This window comes from Equus quagga, chromosome 15 (assembly GCF_021613505.1).
Source record: "Equus quagga isolate Etosha38 chromosome 15, UCLA_HA_Equagga_1.0, whole genome shotgun sequence".
Taxonomy (NCBI): Eukaryota; Metazoa; Chordata; class Mammalia; order Perissodactyla; family Equidae; genus Equus; species Equus quagga.
In genome coordinates this window covers 16,500,108-16,525,690 of record NC_060281.1, presented here as the reverse complement: position 1 = coordinate 16,525,690, position 25,583 = coordinate 16,500,108, and the positions used below count along the sequence as shown (strand labels likewise).

The 25,583-nt window shown below is 38.9% G+C and overlaps 1 protein-coding gene across 1 annotated transcript; it reads right to left on the bottom strand.

Moving 5' to 3' along the window:
- Nucleotides 1-2,271: 2,271 nt before the first annotated feature.
- Nucleotides 2,272-22,702, bottom strand: RHAG (Rh associated glycoprotein). The gene is made up of 10 exons (XM_046640931.1): nucleotides 22,546-22,702; nucleotides 12,942-13,125; nucleotides 12,197-12,347; nucleotides 10,450-10,597; nucleotides 10,019-10,185; nucleotides 8,411-8,548; nucleotides 7,709-7,830; nucleotides 3,951-4,024; nucleotides 3,658-3,731; nucleotides 2,272-2,919 (listed from the first exon to the last, which is right to left on the bottom strand). The coding sequence occupies exons 1-10, from the start codon at nucleotides 22,700-22,702 to the stop codon at nucleotides 2,893-2,895; spliced, it is 1,242 nt and encodes a 413-aa protein (XP_046496887.1). The 3' UTR covers nucleotides 2,272-2,892.
- Between the last annotated feature and the right edge of the window lie 2,881 nt (nucleotides 22,703-25,583).

The window sequence follows — 25,583 nt, the reverse complement described above, 5'->3', positions numbered from 1 at the left end:
GAGTTGAGTAAAACGAATGTCAGTAAAGAGAACTTCTACCGTATGTTGGCTGAGAAAATGACGAGAAGGCCACTGTACTTCATTTTGCTCACTTCAGAGACGTGAATTTTTAGCTAATTGTTATATGTGATATAATGACATCTGAAAGGGATCTGTTATTCAAGACTTTTTAAGGATATCACTAGGACTTGTTCAGAATAACTGAATCTACAAATAATTATGTAAAATATTTACAATTTACCAGGCATACTTACGACCAATAAACACAAAAGGACATATTGTGAGATCTGATATAAATTCTCATTTCTAGTTCAATAAAGAGCTAGTGATAATCATTAAAAAGTGCTTCTAAAAGAATAAGTTTTAACTGCACTGGATTCGAGCTAGATTCTTCTTAGATCAGATCCTAGAGAAATTTCTGCGGCTCCTAATTGTCTCCTCTTACACACACTCACATTTTGTTTTAAGGTGCTTTGCCCTGAGATTTTTAACTTTGCCTATGCATTTATTCAAAGAATAAGTGGCTAAGTTTTTATCCATTGGTTTTCATATGTTCTGTCTTTCTCTATTCAAAACTAAATGCTGGCTATCTGTTTTGTTGGTAAAAATTGGAGATGATGGCATCGTAAGGCAGCTCATGCCTTGTGTGGTCTGGTCCCTGTTACCCTACCCTTCCTGCTTGAAAGCATTTTCCCTGTGAGAGGCATCTGTTCTATATGTCATCATCATGGGCGTGTACAGCTCATTTTGGACTAAAAAGTCACTTTATGTTTAAAATCATGGATAAAGTGAATTTTTCTTAATGCATAGCACACTAGACATCCACCACATATTGAAACAGCAGCTTATGAAGCGATATTTTTTCAATCATTTCATGCTCCATGTTGGGTGTATTACACTAGAAATTTGGGAGAAGGATGGCTGGTAACTTTTCCTGGTTCAATATAGATGCGGTCCCCAGAGCCTTCTATAAGATTAAAAGACTTTTCTAAAATAGAATAAAGCTAATTCCATAATGCAAGTCCCGAAGATAGAGCGATTGCAGGGTGATAGATCACTACTTTTTATTCTTCGGATAAAAATTGCAACTCTTTTTCTTCCTCTTTTTCCTACATCTTCTTTTAGTGAAAAATTTAGTATTGTAGATCTTCTATGTGGGAGGCTGCCACAGCGTGGCTTGATGACTTCTGTGTAGGTCTGTGCCCAGGATCCAAACCAGCAAACCCTAGGCCACCAAAGCAGAGGAACTTAACCACTCAGCCACTGGGCTGGGCCTCCCAGAAGAGGAAGTTATTAAATGGTGGGAGGAATTTTATCTGAGCAGAAGAAGACTGGAATTTTCAAATTAAGATGCTTCACTTGATTCCAAGCATGATTGATAAAAAGCGATATACACTATTGTGAAAAACAGACCACTAACTCAGAATGAAAAAAATAAGACCACAGTTTACAAGAATTTCATGGCAGAAAGGCAGGAGTGTTCACAAGGCAGGGTTTGATGACTGTCGCACCCTGGTTCCTGAACACATCAAAATTATAGGCTTTTTAAAAATAGCTGAGCATACTCAAGCCCCTCAAAGTTTTGCCTTATAATCAGCAGGGAATGCGTGGGTCTGGAGAAATCCTCATAGTGAAGCTGCTTCTCTGTGATTATCAGCAAGAGTGGGGACAGCAGACATTATAAGTGCGCACACTTCGAAAAGCCCATGTGAAAGAGAAACTGGTGTATGTTTGGACGAAGTCACCTATTTGTCTAGTAAAATATTTAAGATCTATAAATTATACTATTTTTCCAGAAGAATAAAATATTAAATAATTTGCTGTTAGTTGTAATTTTTAAGTTCTGGCATTCAGGAGTTGAAGTTTGGTTAATTACGGCGGGGCTGATTCCCTCATTGATACCTGGACACATCTTGATGAGATTCCAGGACTCCAGAAATAGAAGAAGAATCTTAAAAATTTCCAGAGAGAAAAATATTTATTTCCACAGAAGTGGTTTTATATGACAATGTCAATTACCTTTCCTAGAACTCAGTTCTTTAAAACTTATGATGTGAGACATTATCTTGATATTTTTGTAGTGGATACATAGTAAGTAACAATTTATTTGGATTGAGTATGGACTAAATATGACAAATCTATGTGTGTGTGTGCTTGTTACTAAAATGAATTGCCACCACCAAAGAAAGGAGAGACAAAGATGAATGCTTTACTTTATAAGAATATTTAATCCATTGAAATTTTATACAGAAGCAACTTTGGTCAGATAGCATTTGAGCTCTTGTTTCAAATAGCAAGCATGTAAAAGGAATTAAGCATAAGAATATGCAAGCAAAGATATAACATTACTAACTAGACCATTTTTTAAATCAAGAAAGCATTACTAAAAACAATCCTATTACTGCTTTACATACATACATTTCTGTCACATTTCTTATTTCGATTCCTTACACAGATAGGCTTCAGTTTTATAATCTTTGGGATTGAAGATATAGTATCTACATTAAGAAATTGACATGATTAGAAACTGCTGATTTCTTTGTCAACCTACCTCTATGGGGAAAAAATATAATACACATGGAATGTTCACGCTGTAACTACCCAGTGGCAAGAGTAATCTGGGAGTCCTGAATAGAATCCATTTGACCATCTGTTTTATGAGTCACATTCCTTCAACTAAACAACCACTAAATCTCAGGAGACAGTAGGAGATTATGTTAAGATATTTTTACACTGGACATTTGAGGCTCAGCACCTATCCATTCTGGTCCATATTCTATTTGGATGTTGCCTTTTTGTTCATTTACACTTGATTCTAGATATTGGGAAAGGAAGCTGAGGCATGGGAAAGGTGTTTAGACTCCAGAGTTCAGCGGGTCCGGGTCACCATTTTCAGTCATATTCTTTCTTCTCTGGGACCTTTAAAGAAAACAAGGTTAGGGCACTTTTATAGTCTCTTTCACTGGGCTGTCAGAGTTAATCAGAGGTTAGAATTGAAACAGAGGAATTTTTTCTAATTAAGATCCAAGCTTAGGACAAACTGGCAATAAAAATGGTTTGAGTTGGGGAAAAATAAAAAGAACAAAAATATTTATCCCACCCACTCTGACTACATTCTCTCTTTCCCAAACCTGTTCTCTCTGAAAATCTCGCTGAAAACACCCAAGCGTCTATCACTCTTCAGCTTTGTAGGAAACAATTTGGGAAAAAAAGTCAATGGAGTAAAGAAGTAGAAACTGGAGGATAAACAGAGGCTGATGTTTTGTTGTTCTAGAACCTCTTATTGTGTACTCATTGAGATTCTTCAAGTTTCCATGATCCACCTGCTTTTGCCTGCTTTCTTATATGATATAAAATCTCACATCATTGCTCAGGATTCCTAATATTTTTATGAGTAGCTTTTTCATTGCTCTCAGAAGAATGAAAGGGCATTTGCCAGGTAAATTCTGTCTTTTCTTCATTTAGTTTCCGCTTTGGAAAATACCGTAAATCCTGATTTAATCTGTCTGAACATATTGTCTCAATTTCTGTCTATAAATAGGGAGTTCATCCAATTTCATGACACGGGATGCCACAATGTCATGTAGGCTTGAGGACAGCAAAGCTTTAACTAGTGGAGTCATCATTTATGTCTTTATTTAGAACACTGTACAGTACCTCCCAATAAACAGAATCATCGTAGCAGTCCAGGTCAGATGACTGGCCCCAGATAGGTATCCTTAGAATTAAACCTGCAGTGATACAGAGAAAATAAGTCATGTTATGATGCTGGAGGAAAATCGACTTGAATAGTAATGAAAATACTGTTATAAAATCATCCCCTTGAGCTTATGTGATTACTTTACTGCCAGAAGTTTAGAACATTTTCGGATTTACCAGTCGATATGTTTATTAATCATCTATTATGCTCATAGCTCAAGGTACAGGGAAGTGTCCACCTTTATACTGACCTGTGACCAGCCCTCCACCGACTGCTGTTCCGATGGAAGAACCTAGTGCTTTTGCCTGACTGGACACGGTAAACCTAGGAAGCCAAAGAAAAGAATCATGTTGTTTTTCCAGGACGCCGGCAAACAAATCTTATCTCCTGAGGCTGTGGATGCCTGCCATCTTCTGGCCAGACACAGCGTCACACACCAGCAAATGAACATCTGTTGCAATTTTTCTTTTATTTCATACTTTTATTTTCTTTGAAATTCTTAAACAATCTTAAAAATCCTTATAAGCACTTAAACAAAGGCCATCTTTTTCTTCAGGAATGATAAAAAGATCTTCCTTAGAAAGGGATTAGTATTTTCTAAGAATGTGGTACCAGGTTCTGATCTCTGATCTGATTCATTCAAAAAGTATTTGAGTACTCTTTATCCTCTGTGCCGGCTTCTCTTCTAGGCACTGAGGCTAGAGTAACATACAAAACAAACATGAGCTGCCATCTTTCCTCATTTCATCCTAAAGAAACAATTGTGATAAAATTCAAAAAGCAACAAGGTCAGAAAAGCTAATTTTAGCATAGGTTGTAGAGACAACCCATTGAAGATGTTAAGGTATATCTCTATGTCATCTTAGAAGTAATTACCCTAAATGAAATTAATAAAAAATACCTCATAATTTTTGGAATGGAAGAATGTGATAAAAAAGCTGTTGAATCCATAAGGGTGTGACATGAGTGACAAATGAACTGGGAATGTGGGAGTCTCCTTAGCACAGTGCCTCACTCTTAGCAGGCAATTAATAAATAGTTGTTGAAAGATTGAATGAGTAATTGCAGGAAAGCAAGTGCATAATTGGAAAACAATATTGTGTTGGTATTTCATGTTCATTACCCAAGGAAAAGAAGGCATCAAACTCAGATTTTTTTTTTTCTGTTTGTTTGAAGAGTTCAAGTTTTTTCTACTGTATAAAAAATTGTACAAATAACACGTGATCATTATACAAATATTAGAAACTGCTAATTAAGCAAAAGAAGGAGAAAAGTTTAATTTCCCTCAAATCCTATCAGTATAAAAATGTAAAATATAAACATATATTTGTACAAAAATGCAATCATGCTATAATACCGATTTTCCATTAAATCTTAAGTGTGCTTTTATGTCAGTAAATGTAGGTCTGGATCATAATTTTAATTGCTACAGAGTATTACATTGTACAAGTAAATTGTTGTTATAATTCTATAGGTTGGACATTTAAGTTGCTTTCAATATTTGATATTTTTAAAATTGCTGTGAGAATGCATCCTCTGATGAACTTCTCCAATAATTTCCCTAAAATCAAACTGATCTAGAAATGAGATTATTGGCGAGAGGTTATATGCTTCTTAAAGACTTTTCCAAATAGGGAATTGTACAATTTATATCCCCATTTCTCTCCTTTAGCCACCATTCAGCATGATTACTTATTTAATCTTTATCAATTTGATAACTGAAAAATTGGCAACTTGTTTTAATTTGGATTTCTTAGATTACTAGTGAGGTTGAATATTTAATACATACTTATTCATTTGATTTTCTTCTTTTGTAAACTGCCTGTTAATTTTAGCCATCCCTAGTGGTCTAGTGGTTAAGATTTGGCACTCTCACCACCATGGGCCAGGTTTGTTTCCTGGTTAGGGAACCACACCACCCATCTGTCGTTTGTCAGACTGTGGCAGCTGTGCTTTGCTGTGATGCTAAAAGCTATGTCACCAGGATTTCAAATACCAGCAGGGTCACCCATGATGGACAGTTTTCAGCAGAGCTTGCAGACTAAAACAGACTAGGAAGAAAGACCTGGCCATCCACTTCCAAAAAAACTGGTCATGAAAACCCTATAAATAGCAGCGGTGCATTGTCTGATACAGCCCCAGAAGGTGAGAGGATGGGACAAAAGACCTGGCAGGGCTCTGCTCTGCTGTACACAGGGGTGCTAGAAGTCAAAATCTACTTGATGGCACTAACAATGACTGTTAATTTTATCAGAATTCGCCAAGATCTTTTGCAAGGTATTAAAACATATTTTTATGAAAAGTTCCATTTTAAAATAGCCTTGGAAAACATTGGGTTAAACAAAATTAACAGCATAATTAGAGTTAGGCTGCCATAATTTGCAAAAATGTCCCTTAAGAATATTAACTTCTCCTTGTTCTATGCCTACCAAGAAACCGGACTTGCATTTTAGTATTCCAAATAGACACATAGGGGCAAATAGTCTTGATTGTTGGACAAGGTCTTTTATCTGGTGTGTCAGATATGTATGAATTTTACTCATGTTAATGAGCCTTCCAAGGCTTACCCCCTTTCTTAACTCCCCCTGAGTAAATTGAGAAGTTGTTGCGAAACTTACATACCAAAGGATTAGACTCTTGTCCATGGAACCCACCCCAAAACTGGCCACCCAGGGAGACCCAGCCTCTGAGAGCCAGACAGACTCATTTTATTGCATCTATGGAACTGGTCTAGGCATGATGCTCAAGAATTCCTCTATTCCTAATCATGAGGCACCTCTTAAGACTGGGTTTACACACTGTTACACTTAGGAATTGAGCTCATTGACTCATGCTTTTATCATGCTTGATTTGTATTAAAATATGTTAGTGTTTGGTCTCAACAGTATGTTAGGTCCGAGAGAGAACTGAAAGAAAATTTGGATATTTCTAGGGTTGTCGTTCAAATTTGCAAAAGGGGTAAAAAAAGAAAACCTACAGAAGAAATAGGTCAACTATACCATAAAGGAGGAAGCACATTTTCTATTCATTAGAAAATATAACTAAGCAAGTGTTTCAAATATCATTACGGTCTCAACAGGGTTAATTTTTAATCTGCTACAATGGAGAAGATTTTTCTTTTCAAATTAGGCAACTAGCCAGTGGTCACTTTGAGATATTTTCAAACAGATATTCCTCTTCTTGTTCTTGTTTTCAATTAGCTTTAAAAATTGAGCATTTTGATTCCTCCTTACTCACTCTCTGAGTGGTCTGGACCCTATGATCTTCCCAGCTGTTTTGCATGCATGATATTCAGATCAAATTGATCCAATCTTTGATGCCTCAAAGTCACAACTGATAGCTTATGACATCACTTTCCTTCTCCTGGTTTTAACTGGTATCTGGCCATTTAAATAAACACTTATGGCCCCTTTGGGAATAATCTAGGTCTGTTAGAGCTTGAAGGGATTTTAGGGGATAAATAGTACAATTCTCTCATTTTATGGAAGAGGAAACTGAGAACCAGAGAGGCTGAGTGACTCAACAAAGGCTACCTAATTGGTTAATAGTGAAGTTGGAGCCACATGCCAGTCTTCCTGATTCTCCCAATCCAACTGCTTTCCACATGAGGCTAACTCACTCTTCCTTGTGTAGACTGGATGGACATGATGGCTCAGCTCATCACATATGACTCCTCCTCCATTTTGGTGGGACCAAGTAAAGGAATAAGTAAGCCTTCTGTAATCTGATTGTGATTATCAGATTGCCCCGTCTGCTAGAAGACAGTTGCCTCTGGTAGAGAAGTTTAAACTAACAATGTTAATTTAATAAAAAATTAATAACGTTAGTTAAGACATATCTTCCAATACAATTCTATTTTCTTAGTTGTGTCTCTGGCTTCAATAAGGACAATGCTTATTAACAGTGGCCTAAATTGCTAAAGAAAAAGCTGTATCGCTGGATTTCTCAAAGAGTGAGAGAAAACATCACTGGACCTTGGGGGTAAGGAAAATCCATTCTTTCACTCACCGATCAGTTACTCCCATGGCTACAGCCACAATGCCTGCGAGGCCTCCTACCACACCAGGTAAGCCGTGCAAGCTTTGGACCCCACAGGTATCATGGATCCCCAGTTTAGTAGCAAAAAATGGCTAAAAATGTAAAAAAAAAGAGAAAGGTTTATTTTGTTAGATGTACAAAGCTCTATAGCTGAAGTAAATGACCATGAGGGAAAATTTTATCTATAGCCCCGTTCACCATTCATATCTAAAACCCTATTAAGTCAAAGAATCTGAGTAAGTGTGGTGGCAAAACTTCTCATTTCAGTCTTTAGTAGATGGCTTTGAAGGTGAGTGATTTAAAGTCCTACTCATTCTTACTTCGATGATATCCTAAATCCCCTTAAAAGGGTACAGAGTCCTTAATTACACAAAACGAACAACAAAACTTTAATAGAACTGCCCCGGGGAAAGTAACACAAGCACTTAACACTCAATTCATACTAAGTTATAAATAACCAATATCAGATTCTTTCCTGCTGCACAAAAGTAGTCAAGAAAGAGGAGAAACCACTGGACCACGCAATGTGGTAGTATTTCCGATAGGAAGGCAAATGACCCCCAAACAAGGAGAAATACTTATGAAAGGAGTTTTCATAGCTTTTCTCTGCTGAGATGTGAGAAGATGATGGTGCTGATTCAAAGTTTGACTCAGAGCGTCTGTCATACTTACAGTCAGGAACTTGAACCCAAACACAGAGACGAGTCCTGCAACACTCCCAATGATCAAGGAAGCATATGGTTGAATCTCCATGTCTGCACAAGTGCCTACTGCGACTCCTCCAGCAAGGGTTGCATTCTGAATGTGAACCTGTGTGGAGCATAGAAACATGAATGAAGACAGCTGAATGAGGCAGAGTCCAGAGGACTGAAGGGATCTTGGGTTCAATGGACCCCACGTGACATCCTTCAACTGAAAGGGCAACAGATTCTTTTTTAAAAGGAGGGTTCTTTATAATTACAGAAGGCCTTTCTTCCAAGCTCTCGACATTTGCTGCCTTTCTTGCCAGGGTTCCTTGGTAGTGCATGAGACCAACGCGGGGAGGGATTTGAAGAAATCAATTCCTCGTGTCGAAGAAGGGTGGAAGTGTGTAGAGTAATTATGCTAGCAGTGTTTTGTCTACTTATGCAGTTTTGGAATGCATTTGTGGTTATCATGAACCCAAAGAGGCCTACGGCTGCTGTGTGCTTTGTAGAGTCTATGATACTCCAATATTCAAAGAGGGAATGTAGAGACATGGAAATGTACACACTACATATGAAAGACAACAGCTTTCACAGTGTCACTGTACTGAGAATGTTCAAGGACGACAGAAGGAGTAACCTATTTTCATGTACCAGAATTCCTCAGAAAAATCATATTCTGGCTGTTCTGCATGAGGAGGAAAGATTATCAGTACTTTTAAAAGAGAACCACTGAGCCATACATGTATGATTGTTTGTTTTCATTGTTTTCAATTTTCTCTCTTGAAAAAAATCTGTAGAGAATTGAAGCACAGATCCCTAGCTATGCTTGAAAAAATTACAATCTCCTTTTCCTCTCTCCGGTTAGAAAAGAAGAGTGGCTGATTTGAGGATTACTCCTTCACTCTAGCTCATAGGCAAGAAACTCAAAAGACCAACTTAGGGGGATCTAAAAAACATTTTATTTTGAGCTAATTTTAGACTTATGTAAAAGTGGCAAAAATACTGTTGAGTTTCCATATATCCCTCACTCACTCTCCCCTAATGTTAACAACTTACATAGTCACAGAACTAGGAAATTAGCATCAACATAGTACTATTAAAGACCTCATTTGAATTTCACCAGTATTCCCACTAATGTCGATTGTCTTTTCCAGAATCCTGTTCAGGATCCCACATTGTATTTAGTTGTTATTTCTTTGAGAGGAATATTTGGAGTTAGGAAAATAGAATCAACTTGCCCCATCTTGCTCTCTTTTTCTACTCTTGATAAGCCCTGCTTCTAAGGAAGACTTTCTAAGTGCTTGGGGACAGTTAGCTCTATCATTAAAGAAATATGCCTCAAATCTTTGATTTTTGCATGACTATATGCCCTACCAGACTGTAAATTCCTTGAGAACACTTTCTAATTTGCTGGAGCACACATCTGATGAGTCAATGAATGAATAACTGAATGGTATTTTCAAAATATTCTCCGAGGTCTGCAGTGGTGTGCTTTGTTTTGGCAGCTCAGCAGTGATGAAGAAATGACCTACTCATCTGGGCAACCATCAGTGTCGCTTAGTGAAACTTCCATGGGGGTTAATTTGGCACTTACCATATTAAACTTGCCTTCTTTTTCCAAAAGGCTGGAGATTGCATAGGTCGTGAGCACACAGGCAGCAAGAGACAAGTATGTGTTTAAAATGGCCGTGTACTGTTTTTCTCCAGGTTCAGCAATAGCTGAATTAAAGCTGGGCCAAAACATCCACAGGTAAAGAGACCCTGCAAGAAAACACAAAAAGAGGTATTGGTTTTGAATATGGAAGACAGTCCAGGGCAGAGAGTTTGCCTTGGGCACTGATGATGTCTCCACTTTGAGGCTTGGTTATCCAGAAGTTAGGGGGAAGGAGGAGCAGAGAGCCAACACAAACAAAAGCAGCATCCAGAGGGTGTTCCTTCTTGAACATCTTCACATCTGTGTTGGAGTTAACTTTCCCTCGTGCCTGACCAGTTAGACAAAAATCAGGCAAGTCCATCCCTACTCACCAATCATCGCAAACAAGTCTGAGTGGTACACAGACTCCTCTTTAGTATGCCCCTCTCTCAGGCCTCGTCGATATAAGATGCCTGCTACAGTCAAACCAAAATAGGCCCCAAAGGCATGGATCGTCATGGATGCTCCAACGTCAGAGGCCTGAAGGCAAAACATTCATGTAAATGGAGGTGAACCAGAGTCTCACTACAAGAGGAAAGTCAATGAAAGGCCTGCCTCATTGACTAAACAATAAAATAATAAATCAATAGAGAGAGTCAGAATGCGTCAAAGAAAGGGGGATAGAGGAGGACAGCGAAATATAAAAAATACAGGCTTTGGAGCCAAGCAGAACTGACTTTCAATCCTAGGTCAAGTACTTCCTTGTGATGTGACTTTAGATGAATTACTATACTTCACTGAATCTCACGTTCCGTAAAACGAAGAAATTATTACCCATATAGCATAGCTGTGGGAAGACTTAGATGAGGCCAAGTTGGTAAAGCGTTAGGTCCTTAGTGGGCACTCAATACGTTTTAGGTTGGTTCTCCAGGTTAGGGAGATTCTCAGTGAAATACGATGTATTGAACTTGATATGAAACAAAGATGATGTTTGCATTCACTTGGCATTGCAGTTAAAGCTCCCTTAATTGCAACTCAAAGACTTGAAGCTTCAAAAAGACTGAGTTTTCCCCACAGTTTTTCACTCTGCCCTATGGTGACATGAAAACCAGTTGAGGTCCAAGATTCATCTGAGGAAATATATCTTAGGTCCATCTTTAGGACACTATGGCTTTGACCCGGTTTTCTCCATTACCTGCCTCTAGAGGGAAAGTTCAGAGTGCCAAGCCCAAGGCATTGCTCTGTCCTTATTAAGGCAGGAAAGTGATACAAGTTTATTAATTTATTTAAGAGAAACTCCTATGTACCTTTGAGGTCCAGCTTAACTGACACTTCCTCAGAGAGACCTTCCTTGATTCCACGAGCTAAATTAGGTCTTCCAGTTAAGCTCTGACTAACCTCTCTATTTACTTTTAAAAGCATGTGTCACAATTTATAATAATATTTCTGTGTGTGTGTATGTATGTGCCTATGGGTGTGTGGGTGATTGTACGATTATTTGTTTCATGTCTGTCTCCCCCCGCAGATTATAAACTCTATAAAGACAGAGACCTTAACTATTTTGTTTGTCACCACCAACCCATGACACCTAGAAAGTTGTCAAAAATATTTTCTGTTCAATTAAATATTCAATAGAAGCATAAACAAAATATTGGAGAGTGCCCAGAAATATTTGATTTATTGTCCTTGAGAGAATCAATGAGATTTTTACGGAGGAGAAGAAATTCGATCTAGGCTTTAACAAAAGCCTTAAAAAGGGCTATTTACCTAGTAGCTGAAATACAAACAGGAATTGATCATTGATGGGAAATACAATGAAATAAAAAGAGTTGTGGAATTAAGAAAATCTGGATTTGAATCCAGATTTAGGCAAGTTATTTAGCATCCGTGATTATCAGTTTTATTGTGTATAAAGAAGAACATAGTACCTACCCTTCAGTGTTGTCGTGACAATGAAATGAGATAATGTTTATAAAACTCCTGGTTTATAATAGGCCCTGCAATAAATGATGACTATTGTTACCATTTGCTAAGGTATCACTCTCACCAAGGTTTGTCCCTGTGGTAGGGCATCCACTATGTGTGTGTGACCAGAACTGATGTCCAAGCCTCAGTGAGTATAAATCCTCTAACCCTTACCTTAAAGATCTCAACAACCAGATATTCATTGACAGCAAAGATAATAATTTCTAAAATTGTCATGATCAGCATTTGGACTGGACTTGTTTTTCCCAGGAGAGCTCCAAAAGAAATCAGAACCGTGACTGTACTGAAGTCTGCATTGATCATGCTGAGGGAGGGAAGAAAGAATACATTGAAGGCTATTGCATACCCAAAATAAAACTGTGAGTTGTAGGGAACTATAGCGTCACCTTACCCAGAGCACAAGGCCCCTCCCCCGCCAGTCCTCATGGGGCTTCTCTCAGGCCCACTTTTGTCCCTTCCCACTTCCTTACCCTCTCCTCTTTCAACCACTAGACTCCATTTCCTTTATTTTAACCTATCTATTCTTCATCTTATTTAGGGTTTTACATTATTTTTGCTGATCTGATAAATAAATTATTTTCTAGAGTGTTTACATTTCAAAAACAGTCTTAAAAATTAACTAGTGGAAGATTTTTGCTCCCTGGAGCTGAGATGGAAGAATAATGATTTTTTGAAAGTGGATTGCTTGTATCCTTGAAGTCGAACCAGACAGGATATAGACAGGAATGTAGGCTCCAGCTCAGTAGAGCAAGGCATTGATTTGGACCCTTGGATTCCAATCATCTTCTGTTGCCTACGGGAGACAACCTGCCAGCCAGTTCCAAGCCTGACTGACAGGAGACTAAGCAGGGAAACAATTGCTCTGAAACACAATGGTTGAAAACTAAGGGATGCTCACTCTTTGATTCCAATATGAAATTTCTGTTCATGGTTGTGCAGGAGCCCTTGTGCCATAATGCCGCATTGGAGGCCCAGGGCAGCAATGAATAGGTTGAAGCTCACACCACCGAAGCCATAGTTCTTCAGGAAGGTCATGAGGAAGCCAAACCCAATAAATACCATAACATGCACATCTTGGAATACTGGGAAAGAGCAGAGGGAAAAAAAAATCTGCATTAGAGGAGTCCTAAGAAAGTGTTACATCATAGTATATCCCATTCATTAAATGTTACACTCTTTGCATAAAACACTGTGAAGGGAGAGCATTAACTTGGCAGCCAAAGTCTGGGTTCCAGTGCCAGCTTGGCGACTTGCCTGCCATGACAGCTTGGGCAAGTTATTCAGTATTTGAGCCTTGTCTTGGAACACTATGCACTATCATGCCAGTGTACCTTTCATCCTCTCCTTGAAGAATTTTCTGTTCCTTCCACCTGAGGAAGGCTTTGCAAAGCACAGCGCAAGCACCACCTGTTCTTGCAGACTTTCCCAATACTCCCAGGGAAAATGAATATTTCCCCTTGTCTTTCACACAGCTTCCTGTGTACACCTCAGCTTTAGCCTTTGTCACATTGTGTTAGCATTTATTTAGCATGCATCACACTGTGATAGTGAAGTAGTCGATGAGGTGTCCATCTCCTGCACTAGATTGTGAGTTTCTTGATTGAAGGGCTTAGGACATATTCATCCTTTGCTTCCCAGAATTTGGCATAAAAACCTGCATATAGCAAGAGAGGTAATAAATGAGCCACAGTCTCCACTCATCAAAAGTGTGTGATAGTACTGGCCCTGGAAATCTTACCAGATCATGACTGGGGTCAAACGGAATAAATGTCTTTGTTAGCACTTTCTAAACCATGAAGCACCAAGCCAATGTAAGGAAGGCTGTACCCTCTTGACGAACAAATACTTAACTTGGTGTCTGGAGACGTAGCTCTCCTGGATTCTATCACATGACTGTGTGACCTTGGGCAAGTCACTTATTCTCTGTGAGCTTCAGTGTTCTCTGCAATACTGCAAAACCCTATTTGACAGTCACTCTGTGTGGGATAACCCATGTGGGAGGGATCATGCGGTAAAACATTGTATAAATAAGATATTTGATCAAATGTGAGATAGAGAAAACACAGGCTCTTCCCTCAAGAAACTTACACCTTACTTGGCAAGACATAGATTCGATTGAACAGTATGAAATTGACATTTTTGCGTTGACATAGCCAATGAAAATGATTTGACTATTGGCAGTTTCTTATACTTCTATCTAATAGATACACAAAGCAAAATGAGATCAAATTGGGAACAAATGCAAAGCCAGAGAGAAAAAAATAAACATTTACAAAAGGCACCAGCTTCCAGTTATGAGATTAATAAGTCAGAGGGATGTAATGTACAGCATGGTGACTATAGTTAACAATATCGTATTGTATATTTGAAAGTTGCTAAGAGAGTAGATCTTAAAACGTCTCATCACAAGAAAAAAAATTTTAGAACTATGTGTAGTGATGAATGTTAACTAAACTTATTGTGGTAGTCATCTTGCAATATATACTTATATCAAATCATTATGTTGTACACCTAAAACTAACACAACGTTACATGTCAATTATATCTCGGTAAAAAAAGAAAACATTTAAATGTTTAATTGCTATTAACCATTGCGGCCAGAAGTTTAAGTGGAGATAGACATGAGAGAGGACAGTCTATAAAATATGTATCAGAGGGAGCTGACATTAATGTGTCCAAAGGGTGGAGTCAAGATTTGTACTCATACCTGACTCCACCAATTCCTCCATTCATGGAGCTCTGTCAGGGTGTAAGGAGAACCAACACAGTGTTTTGGCCTCCCAGGCCCTCAGAGACATGCTCCCAATCCTTGCTCTCTGTACCTCTGTTCTACCATCAGGCTCAGGAGGCAGTGTGTTTGAGGGTGGTGACTATGGTACCCCACTCAGGTTTGTCTGCTGTAGTAGATGCTGTGACGCACTGCCCAGGTCCTCCCTTCAGAACTGAAGGACTTATTCCTTCCATTTCCTCCTGTTGTAGGGAGCGCTGCCAGCTGGAAGTCCCAAGCTCTCGATTCTCTCTGGAAAAGCTCTTGTCTTGTCAAGGCCACAGACCTTCTGTAAGGTAGCCTGCACCCAATAGCTGGTTCACATGAGCATCCCCTTGCCTCAGGAAAGGACCCCCCAAAGCTGGACAATCTCAACTTCAGAGCTTCCTGTGGCATCAGCCGAGGCCTTCTCTCTCTGCCCAAACCCTTCTCCTACAGGTGTTGATCCTTCAGGCATTCCCTGAGAAACTTCTTTCAGGCTGATGTCTAGTCTTAGAGTCTGTTTTCCTGGGGACTCCAACCTGTAACACCTTCCCTATGGGCTTCACCTGCCTCTGAAGAACTTTCCTGACTGTCCCCTAACACAACTTGCATACCACATTCGTTTCAAACCTTGTAAATTAAATCTGATAAACTGATCTGTGGCATTGATTATACCCAGAAGTGAACAAAGACACTGGCTTTCCAAAGGTACCCAACATTTGAGAAGAGCCCCTTGGAGGCATCTGAACTTATCCTAGAGTATTACTCTATGACAAATAACAGAACAGATAAGGTTGGCATCATAGAATGAGTCCACTGGGTCCTTTGGTGGTCCAGAAGCTAGTCTGACTTTGGTGTGAGTGCATCAAATGTAAGAATAAAGAGTGTGAGAAAACCAGACCAAACTTTCCATGATTCAGGCACACACTAGCATCATTTACTCTTTCCACCCCATCCATGCAACGAGCCTTCTGGCCATTTTATTGTTCGTTGGCGCCACATCCCGGGAGAGGCAGAGAGGCAGTATTGGGAGGGTGAGAAAGGAAACAACAGCTCTCTGAAAACTGTCCTCTGTCAGCAGCTTTGAAGGAAGTCTCAGAGTGGAGAATACTGCACAGTCTTTTTTCTAAGAGGTAACGCCGATCGGCAACAGTATCATTTATGCCAGCATTCTGAACGCTCACCCTCATCTCATATCTACCCAGGGATCTTCAGAATTGAGATTTTACCTGACCTGCCCATGGGCAACTGTCAACTAACGTTAACCTGTTTGATTTTTGAAATACAGGTGACCATATGTATATTCATCTTCTGTTACATGTAATTTTTATATGTAAACATCTAATTTAGAGTATAAACTAAGTTGGAGTGGAGCTTAGAGAATATGCCTGATTTACCAACTGGCTATGATTTTACCAAACCTTCTCGGGACTCGGTCTTTTCCTCCTTAAAGGAAGGCTTGGATTAAATGGAGTCCAAAGTCTTTTCTAGGTCTACAGTTTGTTTATAGTCACAAAGCTAAAATAAAAATACGGACCCAGTTGCACTGACTTCACTGTTTTTTCAAATTATTACACCAGTTATTTTCCTAAACATTCTTTTCTTTCTTCTTAGAGCACTCCGTGTACTTCCTCTAATCTACTGATTTTAAAGCATGCAGTAACCAACCAATTCAAAAAATTGTTTTATCTAATTTTGTACTGCCTCACACTGGGAATAATAATTCTTCAGATTCTGTCCCCTTTGATGGAAAGCCAGACATTTTATACAGAGGGAGGAATTTCTTGTATGAACTGTGCTCCGATGGTTTCTTTCTCCTTTGACCTAATGCTTGTTACTGCTTTTTGCCACAAGGGGGCGTAGGAACCTCGTCTATTAAGTTGCTGAAGAGAGCAAAGTTATGAAAGCTCTTGACAGGTGATTCTGTATCAAAGCCATGGACGAAAAGGTTTGTAAACAACTAAGGTTATGCATTATGTTTCACCCTGCTCTCAGAATTTGTGAGTGGGCAGTGGGAGAGGGCCGTGAGTTTAGTTTTATGGCGCAAGACTCTGTCATTAAAGAATTAAAGTATCTTCTTTGGAGAAGAAAAAGGGCTTTCTTCAGTGGTTTGGACTTTGGTGAAGTCTTCTGACAGGTTTTAACAACTGCCAAGACTTGTCCGAATCAGATAATCTCGATGGGGGCGATGTTAGCCTCCAGAGTAAATTTGGCAATGTCTGTTATTTTCGTTCTATTTTCCTTCTATGCTTATCTTGCAGTAGGATATCTTGCAAGCTCTGACAGCTCGACATGTTTGAAATGCAACTGATTATTCCAATTCACCCTCCACCACCACCACCAAACAAACAAAACGAAACAGAACACTCCTTTTCCTCTATTTTCTCTCTATGCCTGCTGCCTACAATGTCCTCTCCCTTCTCACAGCCAGCACTTATTTACTGGCAAACTTCTAGATCCCGTTAAGAACCAGATACTCTGAATAGCGTCACTGGACACAGCTGCAACATTGTGCACGTCCCTCTTATCTTATTTCATTTGTTTGTGTGTTTGCTTTGTTACTCTATGTGCTTGCTTATCACTTATTTAAACAGACTTTTGAGCCAGCACTTCCAGTAAGACACTCTTTGAAGAGAAAATGAATAGCTTCCTCCTTCTCCCCTCACTTTAGAGAATATTTCTTTGGGCTTACTGAATCCTTTTTTTCTATATTTGAATGTGTTATAATATATTACCATCATATCGTCATTATTTTTAACGCTCCATTTGTCCCCAGTTTGGCTAGTGGATGTCCTTCAAGCAGGAACTGTGTTCTTTGGCCTATCTCGCTTAGTCTTTGTGCCCTTGGCTTACCTTGTGCTTTCTTTGCCCTGACCTGGAACCAGGTATTTCTCCAATGAGCCCATGGGTGGGGAGTGGTATTTAGAAACCAAGATTTGAGTTCTATTTGTGCCCATTGCTTGAAGTCCTTTTAAGTAGACAAAACTATTCAATTCAAAGTCAACACACAGGGTTCTATTGGAGGCCAGTATCTTACTGTTAGGTTGTAAACCACAGACAGGATGTTAATTCAGGCACCGTAACAATTCCGGCTAACAAAATAGCAACAAGCGATTTCCTAGGAATCGTTTCCACTGCACAAATTATTTACCCTTGGCCTGTAAAAGACATCTAGATTTGCCGAACCTTTTGGTGACACATGAACTGATTGATATCTGAGTAAATATAGAACAATTTCTTAAATCTAGATTCTTAAAATAAATCATTGTGCTTAATCCATTTCTGGTATTGAAATTCATAAATTAATTTCTGGTGCTGTCTGTATCCTTTGCCAGTTTACCTCTGTCTTCACTGATTCTTAAAGTGTGATCTCCTGACATCTGGGATTCATAGAGACACTTTCTGGGAGTCTGAGCCGTTAGAACTATTTTCATGATAATTTTAAGATGTCGTTTGCCTTTTACGCTGTGTTGATTTTTCCACAGATGATGAAAAATAAAGGCTCGTAAAACTGCTGGCACTTCAGTGTGAATGAAAGCAGTGACACCAAACTGCACCCATAGTCATGGGATTCTCGTGACCACACACTTGTGGGGGAAAAAAAGCAGTTTCACGTAAGAATTCCTTGATGAAGCAGTAAAAATTATTAATTTTAACTATTGACCCTCTAAGACATGTCTTTTTCATTTTCTGTATGAATTAGTGTGCTGAAATGCAATTACACACAAAACACTGCTGAAACAGAGTGGTTATCTCAGAAGAAAAGCACTTTTGTTATTGTTTGAGTTGTGAACTGAATGTGCAACGTTTTTCGTGGAACTCTATTTTTACTCAAAAAAAGATTGACATAAACTATGGTTTTTCAGACAGGTATTGACTTTTTCTGAAAAATGAATGAAGTGAGACTGTCATTTCAATTCAAAGAACTGACAGTATTTGTTGCTAGTAATACATTTTGAGTTTTAAAAATTTTGTCTGCCACGACAAGCTTATCAGCTTCCTGATACTTCTTAAGGGTTTTCTGGTGAGAATGTTGGCGATATTAACAAATATCCTTCTTTGATATTATGTAAGGAAGTATGTCAAGGATGGGAATGTCTGCATAACTGTGAAGCAGTATTTTTCGAATGATCGATGTCCAATACAACAACATCACTCACGGGGAAAAGCTCCACTCAAAATGCAAGGTAGGCTAATGGATCTTAATGTAACAGAGTACAGAAAGATCATTAATGTGGTTTTAATTTCCCGTAGATATTAAAGACACACTTCCATGGTTGTGGCCCAGGATGGGAGCAAATCCCAGGGCTGTGTAACATCATTTCTTTCTTGACTATTCAAAAAAGTATAGCAGAGTGTGAGTGAGAGGGATGAATAAACTTAGATCTGATTGGATTTACTTAAAGTGTAAATTAATATCCTACTTTACCTTTTCGTGAAACACTCGTAACTTTCACCACCCTGACATTGAGAGCTTCTTAGGCAGGAACTGAGCCTTCTCTAGCTTGAATCTCTGCACTTGGCAGCGCACAGCACCAGGCAGGCGCCCCCAAATATTTGTTGACGTGACTTGAACATGGCTTCTTAATAAGTGAATATTTAATAGTCTTCTCTCTAATGACTCATACTATTACATAAGTTTTGTGTAAATCGATTGTTTGAAAGGCAGGAAAAAATACATATCTATGACCACAGTTTAGTTTCTAGGGCTACTCTACAAAGCATTTTAACCAGCGATAACATACCTGACCTGAAAGATAAGTATCAGCTAGAATTTTAGGTCTTGAGAGCCACCTTACAGAAGAGAAAACATTTAATTGTGTATAGACTGGGTTATGGACAGCCTCTTGAATGAATGAAGACTGCCTTCCATGTAAAATTTCACTGTGTTCTGTTTTATGCCCTTCCTCTGGGCCCCCAGGGACCCCTGTTGCTTGAATTCTCCCTCCATTCTCCTGCCCATGTCCTGGCCTCACTGCCCTTGTGGGTGGAGAAGAAGTCATGATGGTGTGTGTGTGTGTGTCGTCTGTTTGTAAGTAAGAAACTTCTGCTGGTTTCATGTTCAACATACATTGATTGTTAATCATCACTATTATGGGCAACTCTGATTTGATGTTTCCTTAAAAAAGTGAAAAAGAATCCTGCCCTTGACATCATTTTTGATTCCTTTCTTTTTTTCATGTCTGATACAGATGATACATCATAAAATCCTCTTAGCTGTGCTTTCAAATTATGGCCAGATTTGACCTTTTCTCGGTACTTCCTCCACTACTCCCTTGGTCCAGCCTACTATGGTATCTCTGCTGGATTACTGGGTTGTCCTCCCGATATGTCTTCGTACTTATTCCCTTGGCCCCTACAAACTATTCTCTACTTAACAGCCAGAAGAATATTTTTAAAATATGTTGCATCATATTCCTCCTCTCAAAGTCCTCCAATGGCTTCTCAACTTACTCAGAATAAAAACGTGCTTACAATGGTCTACAAGGCTCTGCAGCTTCCGGGCTCTCCCACCTCCTACTTTATTCTCCCTATTTGCTTACTTCATATATTAAATGCCCCAGGGCCTTTGCACTTGTTGTTTCTGCCTCATAAAGTGTTCTTGTCTCAATATCCATATGATTTACTCCCTTGCTTCTTTTAGTTTCGTTTAATGTCACTTCATACCAGAAAGAACTATCCATACTATATAATAACTGCCTTTCTCAATCAGATTTCTCATTTAAATCACAGAACAAAAAAGCGATTATTTTCCAGTCCTCTCAAAGATGGCACAGGATTGATACCATTAGAGAGGTGAAGGAGAGAAGTTAATTAATAGTATGCAATGGATGCCTTGGGCTGTTAGGACTTAGTTCTCTCATATAACCCTGGGTGTGAAAAGATACACACTCTGTCCAGATGCATCTATTTCGCTAATATTGCTTTGTTTATTGTTGTGGCATTTTATTGCCATCTAATGTGTGTGTGTGTATACTTTTTGCTTGTATGTTTATGGTCTGGTTTTCCCCACTGGAATGTAAACTTCGTAAGGGTGTAAGCTTTGCCTGTTTTGTTTTGTTCACTGCCTAGAGCCTAGGGCCTTGAAGATTGCTTAACAAAAGCTGGGAGCTTAATAAATACTTTCTTAATGAATCATAAAATGAATGAATTTCCATGTTCCTGTCACTCAGAGTATGAGGATCACGTGATTGTTAGGCAATTGAAAACAATGACCATGTTAACAACTTTTCTCTCCAGCTTGGTTTTTATCTCAAATTCTGAATTGAAGTTTTACCTAGGAGCTTCGACACTGGAACTGAGAGAATTCAGCTTGAATCATGCAAATTATGAAGCTCCGAAGACAGCTTTATCTGAATCACAGGCATTTTAGATTCCATTTTTGGCATTTCATTTCTTAAGCTGTATTGCAGCTCTTTGCTTACATGTGCACCAAACAGTGGAGTCTTAGAAGAAAGGGCTTATATTTGTTTTATCTTCGAATCAGTTTACTGTAGCACATGCTGGGGACTTAGTAAAAATATTTATTGGATGAATAAATGAAACGTACAAAAGGATACAGAATTGAACAGAATTCTGCCCTGTTTTGGTGTTCTTGGACTTGCAAATGATAAAATTATTGAATCGAGAACCCTCTTGGACATCTGTGCAATGTCAGAGAGCTAGACCTGGAGGCTGAGTCTCTGACTTAGGGTCCTAACTCTGTGCTTGGAGTCGTGCGTTTTGGCTGAGTCACTTAGCAGCACTAGGTCATAATTTCTACAAGAGAATACTCCCTCAAAAAATGTAGGAATAAGAGAACAATATTGTTTTTAAAAAGCTTAGACATATGCTATAGAACTATAATAAATAGTGCCATTTTAAATAATTTAATACATTAATATTTAATAAATTAATAAACAAACACAATATATTTCATATTTAATAAATTAATAAAAATAAATATTTAATAAATTAGTAAGATTATTTGTGCCCCATTAAAAAGAAAAATCTATATATGAGGTATATATTACCACCTCCCTCCCTGGTTAGTAAGGTAATGAACATGCCTGGCTCATTATAGGCAATCAGTCAATGGTAGTTATTATTGTTTCATTAACTGTTTCATAGGCTGCCCTTCCAAACTTGAAACTAAATCCCTTCTTTCCTTCAGTCAGCATTCCCAGGGAAGGATTCTGATTTTAAAATACATTATGTGCTCACATTTTTCTTCTCATCTCAGAGGAACAAACCACCTTGCTTTTGGAATGCTATAAAACCCTGAGTACGTTCATTTATTTCTTGTATCATCCTTCTTATATTTTAGGGCCCCCACATGAAATCCAGGCCCCCCCTTTTCAATATTCCATTTGTTTCTACTCTCTCTCCTCCAAAGTTACCTTTGACTCTTTTTTTTTTGGGTGGGGGTGATATTTTGATACCTTGCAGAACTAGTGATCAATTCAAGGGAAATATAAGGTCATTCAGCAGCATGTAGAGAGTACAAAAAAATCAATCAATTATTTTAATTTTTGGCTTTTTGTTCTGATACTTTAATAGACACGGATTCTGTCCAAACACATGAACTACGGAGACCAGATGCCACAGCGTAAACTTGTAATACCCTTAGCACTCATAGCTATCCACAATTATGAGCTCCAATGTGCAGCTCAAGTGGTGACAGTATTCAAAGACTTCACATTCTGAGAACTTGAAATGAGTTCATATTCTGAGAGCCCAAAAACATATCATAAGAAGTAGATTGCCTACTCACGAGGATATAGCTGGAGCGATTGGTCCGCAGCTGTTGAATTGGTGCGGTTGGTCTGCTGGGAAAGGTCTGGATCCATTTCATACTCAACATATAATGCAAATAAAACAATTATGGCAACCTCCACGGCAATGGCCAAGAGAGGGAATTTGAACCTCATGTTGTGGCAAAGCACAGCGGCACACTGAGGGCTTCACAGGCTGGGGGAGGTTGATAAGAGCAGAAGGACTTCTCTGCGTGTGGAATTAGGCTGCATGTTTAGGTACGTCAATGACATTGCAGGAAAAAAAATGGGCAAGACTGGTGAAAACTCCCCACCCAATGGGGAGAATTTTGCTCTGTCATCGAGTTGTTTTAAATGCTGGTTTCAAGAATATACAGTGCAGATTGGAAGAAGCCGGGTGACAGAAATGATCTATTGTACAAAAGTGTCTAGAATCTTATTTAACTTAATTAAACAGACACTTCTTGAGTGTTTATTGTATGACTGGCCCTGAGCTAGGCTCTATGGGAGACACAAAACTAAGCAAAATATAGAATGGGTCTATTAACCTCCTTGAGAAAGTTAAGAATCTAGTTGGGAAGACAGAAATATAAGCAGATGATTGTTTAAAAACAGATAAATAGTGTAATAGTGGTTATAAAGTATTAGGCAACATAAGGCAGCGATTTATTTTGTCTTGGGCTAAGAACGCTAGCACATGAAATGATATTGATGAAGGCGTTAAAAAATAAATCGGCTTGGGGCTGGCCCTGTGGAACAGCGGTTAAGTGTGCATGTTCCGCTTTGGTGGCCTGGCGTTCACCGGTTTGCCAGTTCGGATCCTGGGTGCGGACTTATGCACTGCTTGTCAAGCCATGCTGTGGCAGGCGTCCCACATATAAAGTAGAAGAAGGTGGGCATGGATGTTAGCTCAGGGCCAATCTTCCTGAGCAAAAATAGAAAGATTGGCAGCAGATGTTAGTTCAGGGATAATCTTCCTCAAAAAAAGAAAGAAAAAAAGAAATAGGCTTTACTACTAAAATGGATAGACAGAATAGCAAAAGGTTTTGAAGAACATGGCATATTTGAGGAATAGCCATTAGTTAAGTAAAACTGGAATATAGGAGAGATGCAGAGAGAAAGAGGGAGCAGCTGGGGGTAAAACTGGGCTGGGTTGTAAAGGATCTTGTATTCAATATTAAGGATGCTAGATGGTGAGTATTAGCTCATGGTCAATGAGGAATATGTAGCACTATAAGAAGCAGTTTTTCTTGAAGCCTTAGTCTGCCTTACACAAATGTAAACACATGAGTACACAAATACATTGGGATGCATTTTTTAGTGTTAAAAAATGAGCGTGGACTTAAAAAGGACACAGTTAATCCACTCCCCTGACAAATAGTCACGTGTAAATAAGATGCTAAGCAATTCAAACTACCATGACAGTTCTTGCCTCCATCCTGGAATTGTTCTCATAGCAGGATAGATCTGTGTTTGAGAACTTAAAGCTAGGAGTTAAATAAAATTCTTTTCGCTAAGCCCCGTTTTCAAAAGATTCTATTCAGAATATAAAGGAGGAAGAAAATGCAAATGACTGCGAGGCTGAATTCTCAGCACAGCAGATGTTTATAAAAGAAAGTTACAAGTTTGTTTTGTTTTGTTTTTTGTCTTTCTATGTTTTTTCACAACAGAGCATGAGATATTAGGACTAAATGATCTCTGACATTTTATAAATCTACAATTCAAAGATTTTGAAATGGCTCTTTCCATCATTCCTTATAGGATGGCACAAGAGGGTTGCGTTCACATGCTTGACTATGGGAACACGTGTACATGGCACCCATTGATTTCTGGTTTTGCAGTGACCCCAAGGGTGCTCATGAGAACTGCAACAAACCTTAAATGCAAAGTGTTTATGTGGATAAACTATACACAAGGTTTTTAAAAACCAAGTAACAAATTATACGTTACAAGAAGATCTAAATGATATTGTAAATCAATGTGGTTTGAAACTATTTACTAAAATGATAAAATATATTAGATATATTGGAGTATTAGATATTGAGGAGTTCAGATTGTTGCCCTTCTTCTGAAAACAGTCCTTTGTGCTGGAATAAGCTGAATCATGTACGATCTGGGAAAATAATTATTTCTCTCTTTCAGCTCTATCCTCAAACTGTTTTCTCTAAATGGAACACTCTTTTCACACATTCTCTCCGCATACCCCACACGCATCATCCTTCAGTTCTCAGATAAAATGTTTCTTCTTCAGCAAAGTCTTCGGGGACCTCCCATTTCCTCCCAGCTTCTCCTTATTGTCTCTCATTATTCTCTCTCACAATCTTTTCTTTCATAGCACTTCTCATAATTGGTTGCGTGTGCTATGTTTATGTGGTGTTATTTATATAACCTGTTTAAAGTAGCCGTTTCCTTCACTGGCCTGTTGCTCTCCAAGGCAGAGGACGTGTCTCTCTTGCGCATCATTTGCTACCTGGAGTCAATATCATACCCAGCACACGGTGGACAACTGATAAATGTCATTTGAGTGAATTAAATTAAGGGCAGTCGAGAAGCGGAAAAAAGCTCAGAAGGCAATTCAAAGGATGTGAGGAAGGGAGATAGGGGCAGCCTTCCCTTAACATATTCCGTTTAAATTATGGCTATATGGAGTCGCAGCAGTGACTTTAATGTTGCTCTCGGCTATCTCATTATTCTAGTCAGCGAGAGTTTATCACCACGATCTCTGTGGCTTCAGCAAAACTGAGGCCCAAGCTCAAACTACAAAGCTTGGAAGGACTGAAGATCTAGCACGTACGGCACACAACGCACCGTAGAGTGACCTTGAAGCTCCATCCTTTAAACAGCTCTCTCCTGACAATTCTTGACCACAAAGAGAAGAGGCTGTGCAGTAGGGGAGTTCAAAAGTGTAAATGATGAGAGACAGTTTTCTTCTAGTGCCTTCATAGTCTTTCAGTAGGTGAGGTGAATCTGAAAGTATCGGGAAATGGTAAACCATGTTGTCATCCTAGTTTGATCCTTAACTTGGTGTCTGGCTCTA

Bases quoted from the DNA above. Each gene is read 5' to 3' on its own strand.
- RHAG (XM_046640931.1), bottom strand. From the start codon at position 22,702: ATGAGGTTCAAATTCCCTCTCTTGGCCATTGCCGTGGAGGTTGCCATA. The intron at 10,186-10,449 runs GTGAGTAGGGAT...GTTTTCTTGCAG, and splicing joins AGACTTGTTTGCGATGATTG to GGTCTCTTTACCTGTGGATG. The intron at 4,025-7,708 runs GTGAGTGAAAGA...TTGGCTTCCTAG, and splicing joins GCCATGGGAGTAACTGATCG to GTTTACCGTGTCCAGTCAGG.